At 40.9% G+C, this 6,417-nt stretch overlaps 1 protein-coding gene across 7 annotated transcripts in view; it reads right to left on the bottom strand.

The window, feature by feature from the left end:
* Positions 1 to 4,165: 4,165 nt before the first annotated feature.
* LOC111246818 (uncharacterized) overlaps positions 4,166 to 6,417 on the bottom strand; it is a 55,411-nt gene continuing 53,159 nt past the window's right edge. For 6 of the 7 annotated variants that reach the window (XR_015318844.1, XR_002671814.2, XR_015318838.1 and 3 more), the window contains one exon: positions 5,658 to 6,395. Coding sequence is in view for 1 of the 7 variants with exons in the window: in XM_086977099.1 (XP_086833225.1) it covers positions 6,391 to 6,395 (5 nt within the window). In the remaining 6 variants the exon portion in view is untranslated. Of the gene's footprint in view, positions 4,344 to 5,657; positions 6,396 to 6,417 lie in introns of those variants that run through there. The other variant, XR_015318840.1, reaches the window with a different exon arrangement.

Genomic DNA, 6,417 nt, shown 5'->3' on the forward strand with positions numbered 1-6,417 from the left:
TCTTCTCTATGGACGTGACAGCATGTTTGACCTGAATAGACCTGAAACAAGAAAATCCGCTGGCACTGAGCGACTGGCTATCTTGGCTATTATAGAGATCGATCACTGGTCTTTATCGTTCTTCCATCCCCTTCGACGCCTCGTACGCGGGTCCAAAAGTTGGAACAAAGTTCTGGCTTCAAGCGCTCAACGGCGAAGTGCCATTGCAAACATGGAGCAGTTAGATTATCGGTCACGGTTTCCAACGCCACCATGTACATTCACTCAATTTGAGAACACCTGTATATAGAATTGCTCCACAGGTAGGTAAGTAACGCATCTGCTCGCCTTTGAAATGGTCTGCAGTCAGGGAAAAGATATTTGCCAGCTCAGGATTAAATTACATTAGAGGTACCCAGTAGCGACGGCCAATGATGGGGGACAGAGGTGCACACGGAAGGGAGAGCCGGATAAAACCGTGGTTCCTCAGCTCAATGCCCTACCTGACGTTCTACTGAAACTTCTTCTGCTGTTATATATCAGAAATACGTTGACTAGGCATAGGATCCATCCTTACCAACGATGAACTTAGAGTCGATTTTGCAAGGTTAGCTCGCAGGCTGGCCGACCTATAGAGTCAAAAAAGCTTTTGCTTTTCGTCGATCTTTTTCAAGTACCACTTTGCTTTTAGCAAGGTCGGTAAGCAGGCCAGAACTGAGTAGTATTTACGGAAAGGGAGGTTGAGAGGTAGCAAAAAGCTAAACTGCACCAAGTAACAGAGGTAAGTTTGACTTAAGAGCAGTACGCCGTCCATACCGCGACAAAAATAACTTTGGAACAACTCTGTTGTTTGTCTGAAATACTTGCAATCAAATAGACAGGTTTATGGGAGAGTCTTTGTGCTGAACGTAAAACTTCTCAAGGAGCAACGAGGCTGGTTAACTCTAACCCATCCTCAACAACGACCAGCGAGTAGATCATACAGCTGTGTCCTTAATGCTAAAAGACAGATAAATTTCTTAGGTAAGATGGGGGGGAAGTGAAGTCGGCGAGATAAGGAAATATAGCGAAAAGAAACAAGCTTTTATGGAAGGATCTTCAAAAACAGCGGGGGATAGCCAGCTTATTGGACACGGAAAAGCAATCGATCAGAAACCGACGTCGAGAGCAGCAACAGAAGAAAAAATGGCTGAAATCGACTACACACACAGACAGACGCACACAGATACACTGGATAAAAACATAAGCAGTGGGTCCAACAAAAAGAGCCCAATCAGGGGACGTTGACCAGCTACGCTTTTGAAGAAAATGAATCGATGGTTAAACCTGCTGGCGGCGTTCGTCCGTTTAGCGTCAGTCCATCTCATAAGAGATCGTGCTACATACTGGAGAAATATTTGCCGAGAACCCAAACATCCGTGAAAATTTCTGCACGGACGACTAGGACGTAGTATGTGAACTTTTAGTCATGCGCATTTCAACTTGGCCTAAACTGTAGAAGTAGTTAAAAGTCGCAAAGAGGAGACATTCGTCTCATGAAATGAACTGTGCGATTGAAGAATAGACTCAGCTTGTAAGCTAATGCAATGTACTGGAAATAGGTACTATAAATAGATTTAAGAGAGGATCACCATAAGGTTTCTCTGTATAGAAGTGTAATCTCTTTGAAAATACAAATTAGTGAGTGGAATAGATATGAATCAATGAAATAATGGTGACATTTCGATATATCAGAGGTGCGTATCTGTTCCGTTCTTCTTTTCGCCCACCATGTAATATTTTTTTTCACAAAGAATCAACTGTAAAGAGCCTTATATACTAACCTTAGGCTTCACAGTTACAGTCCGAGATTGCAGGATTTGCACCTGGTGCACCCTAATTAACTATTCCTCTTACCCAATTTCCATTGGCACCGTCCCTGTATGACTGATGTGAGCATAACAATTGATAATGCAATTATATAATCATGCTAATAACAACAACACAATATGTTGAATTATTACATCTAATGTGGTCACACATGGCCGACGACCAAGTGAAGGTAGAACTGGGAATTTTTGCAGCTTTGGATATTCCTAGCCAAATAGCTACGAGCAGGCAAGCAGTGCCACAAGCTGACAAATAATTATATTACAGTAAAAGAAGCTATATGCTGACTAGCGCCAGTTTTCGCCGCTACTTTCTTTCGACGAAGTACAATTTCGTCTTTCCATTACTTCAGTAGACATCTGGAGTGCTGAGAGCGCATCTGCGATTCTTCACATACGCCAAACGGGCCTAAAAGCTTACTAAGCAGAATCCCCGTTATCCCTAGTAATTCGTCTCTGTCAGATGAAAGTCGGTGACTACCAATAGCATATATACTGATATCTTTAAAGGTCGCTGTATTGGGGAAAAAGGGCTTCCAAATTTCATTTCGTTTATTGCTACCATCATCTGTAAACGAACATTCGTCTTCACTGTTAGAAAACCAATCAAATAAACAAGCAGAAAGGTTTGATAGCTCTTGTCTTACCTAATTAAGCTCGGCCACATAGAAAAACTTCGTCCAAGGATTGTCCCTTATATGGATTCATTTTTATGAAGTGTCTGCCTTGTTGCGTGAGAGTTGAGCTTTTTTCACCATTATTTAGCATCACCGTAACGACAAAAACAACAGCTAGGTTAGATTACCAATTGCACTAATGGTGGCGATTGGATTATTTCAATATGATAGCATATAATGGCACCTTGTTCCCTATAATTCTATAAGCCTTACGTTTCTTTCCCAGTCTTTATGAGATGCACAGAGACATCGCGCCAAATGAAAGGAAGAAAAATAGTTTTTTTTTTTTTAAATTGCTTGAGTAGTAACAGATAATAACCAATGCACAAACTCCACATAGAAAATGAGGCAAGAGCCAGCCCATCGTGGACCACGTCCATCGTCTACATCAGTGGTAAGGTGTGCCTATCGAGGAATTTAGACTAAACGAAAGCGCCTTAGACAAAAACTCCGCTACTGATAAAGATGATCGACGTTAAACAGCGTCGAACGAACAATCTCTGTCTTGGAAAAAGGATGGGATTTTGACGGGTTCTACCTGTCCGGTTCTTGCCACGATGGAGGTGGCTTTCGGTCACTTAAACCGTTCAGAAAGAGAGTCACTGTGGACCGACGTAGCTTTTTGTGTGGGCTCGCAAGCCGTCCGTCTGCATTTGCGTGTCGACGACTCGTGGCCTCAGAGAGAAACAGCCGCAAACGGTGAGATATGTGCTGGCGCAAATAGACGACCACTTACTGCTGGTCTTCGTATCTCGTATTGGTATTCTCAGAAAAAAGGCAACGAAGTTGCTCTGAGTGATGGGGCACGCTAGGAGAGCAAAAAGCATGTTGAACTGACAGGACTCTTAAAGAAGAGTCATTGATGAACGAGCTGTCGACTAGCATTGACAGAAGTGTGCGCAGGCACTTACGACAAACAAACTACTAGGGCTAGTTGAGTCACCGATCTGCCGAGAGGAATCGTCTACAGTTAGGTGAACGTAAGAATCAGGCGACTCTACAGGGAAGGGATAGGTCGTAAGCTTACGGTGGAAGAAACGCTCATTTGCCAAGCAAGCGAATCTCACAGAACCGCTTGACAGCCAGACGATAGAAACCCCGATGGAGGCCACGCCTATTCGTGGCTGGAGTAGTAATCGCTCCTAATAGACATTCGGGTGACGAACCTAATGATACTATGCTGAATATGATGAGTATTATTGTCATTATGATAAGTATTTTTCTAAGGAAACCCCTCTAGCTACGCTTATTTGGTTGAGACATAGAGGCATGGCGACAGCAGCCGAAGGGGTCTGGTAAGGCTGGAACGGAGCCCGCATTAACAGGCCAGATTAGTTGTTATTCCGTTGACTCTAACAATGATGACGATGGCGACTGGCGCAGTGATGCAAATGACAATATCACATTGTGGAGGGTCCTTTGTATTTCTATTAGGATAGAAATAAGCAAGAAACGTTCATTGGTGCAGCTGTCCACTAAGGGAATAAATATCCGTAATACTTTTACATTAAACACCTAAAAGTAACACGTATACGTACTATGAAATGACGTAAAGAAATTATTTTTAGATTAATGTAGCAATATACGAAAAGATTTTTCCCTACGTTCTATCGTTTTTTTTTTTTATATGTTTCAATAGAAATACGAAAATAGGTGGGGGAATCTTATCGGCTTTATTTGTTGTTTACATTCAGATGCGCTTGAAGATCATTCGGCTGCTACTGATGTTTGGCTTTGACTTTTGTAGATGTTATGGAGGTCCCTTTTTGGGCCTACTTCGTTACGGAGAAGGCTTTTGCTGTTGTATCGTTGGTGATAACTGGAATAATCAGGAATCCGTTTCTATTACCATATCTGATATAGATCGTAGCTAATAAACTGCGATAAAGCTGTAAGAAGCCAGCTGAAAGATGACGATGTCGCTTAGAACGTAGACTGGCTTCATTCATTCATTTATATGGCCAATAAGTCAGGCATATAATGCCAAGAGAACAAAAGAGAAATCACTTGTCAATGCATAAGTGATACAAGTTTTCGGTACAACAATAATCAAGATAAACAATTGAACAGCAGACAAAAATTAACTGACTATCCTTTGGACGGGCTTTTGAAAAAATAACGAATATACAACCATAGTTTAGTGGGGGGTTAGAATTTGAGGTGTTTCTAAACAAATGATTTATTGATAATTTTAAAGACGGGTGAATTCTTGCTTATCTGGAATTATTGGGCACGGCGCTTATTATTAAGTCACAATTATGAACAGTCTCTTGGCCTGATGCTTAAAATGAAGAACAGAAAAGTTGTATTGAAGTACGCTGCAGCACAGAGAAGCCTGCAGTAGGCTTGCCAATTATTCGATATTATTATACACATATATTGTATACTGTGTATTGTAGCAGCGTAGTTATATAATAATATATATATATATATATTATTATATAACTACGCTGCTACAATACACAGTATATGTTCAATGTCCCTAACGTATCAATTTGGTTTAGTATTTGTTATGATAAGCTTGTAGGAGTAAGTTAAGTTTTTAGGGTTTCTGCTTGTGTCTACATGCGAGTTTAATGAGTACCCTTTTCGCAGGGAACGATACTCAGTTCTCTTTATTGTCTAAATCATATCTATAATGAAATACAATGGCTTGTCTGCCGATAATTCTCGGATGTGTCGCGATACTGTAAGTTTTTTAATATTAAATTAATTTTGATTTTTCTCGCCATTTTCAGTTCTCTGGCTTTTCCCATCATTTGGAATAGCTTATTTTAGTAGTCTTCGTGATGAGTGTCAAAGTTTTTTCGTACTGCTCGGATTTGAAGAACTACAAATACGAAACGAGTTCTATGTGAGCTTGATGGTCGAAAATAGGTTTATCTAGAAGCGACTGTCTTGAAGGGAACAGCAATGATTGAAAAAGTTTTTTTTGCCCTAGTTCAGGCTCATCTCAAATTGTCCCATCTTGTGCTTTTTGTGTTCGGATTATCAATGGCTTCAGATTTCACAGCACGACCGCGGGAAACCTTCAGCCAGCTTCTCGAAACGGGGGAGCGCATCTCGACGTTGACGTTAAACGAAATTTTATTTTGATAACAAGGACGTCTGGGGCGATAAAGGACGCTGAGTGTCGCGATAAATAAGCGAGTTTATTTTGAAGGCGGATATTTCTTTTTACATCGGCTTGATTCCAGGCCTCGTTGGAGTGTTAGAGTGGCCTGATTTTACTATTCTCCTAATTATGAAATATTACCATTTTCATTGACTATGGCCATAAAGCGACTGTTGAAAGAAAAAAGTCGACTTAATTAACCGCTTCCTTGACATGCTTCGTTACTTCTCGTAACCTTCTCGAGAATTCTTTGTATGCTGCTTATCTGGGGTTATTTTGCATTCGGGTAAACGGCTGATGAGCCTCCAGAATCTACTGACTATTATGAAAATTGGCGAAGATCACAATAAAACTATGCACTCCAATAACAAATTAGGATATAAACATAATTTGTAACGGAATATTGCTGAGACTGTTCCAACAATTTGTTTGCACGGGCACAGCTAACATCCTAATCTGTCCTTTATTCTCGAATCCGTACCACAATAAGTACCGCTTCCGTGGTTCAGACTTCAGATCTTGCCTTTTTTTTTTTTATCTGTTCGTCTTTCGTTCCTAATTTTCGTTTATTTTTTTCTCTTCTGTCGAGACTTTTCCACGGCGACGAAGTTTGGCGGACGTGCGTTCACAATAGACAATCAGATGAATGTTAGCAGATCTTGTCTGGCGAACGACAACGTTCCAGTCAATGCTATAGCACGAACAGGAACTCTTTCTCCATCTCCAGGAAAACGTTCTCAAGCGTCCTTTCTCATCCTGTTGTAGAGAAAGACATAGT

The sequence above is a fragment of the Varroa destructor genome, unplaced genomic scaffold (assembly GCF_002443255.2).
Source record: "Varroa destructor unplaced genomic scaffold, Vdes_3.0 BEIS01000001.1, whole genome shotgun sequence".
Lineage (NCBI taxonomy): Eukaryota > Metazoa > Arthropoda > Arachnida > Mesostigmata > Varroidae > Varroa > Varroa destructor.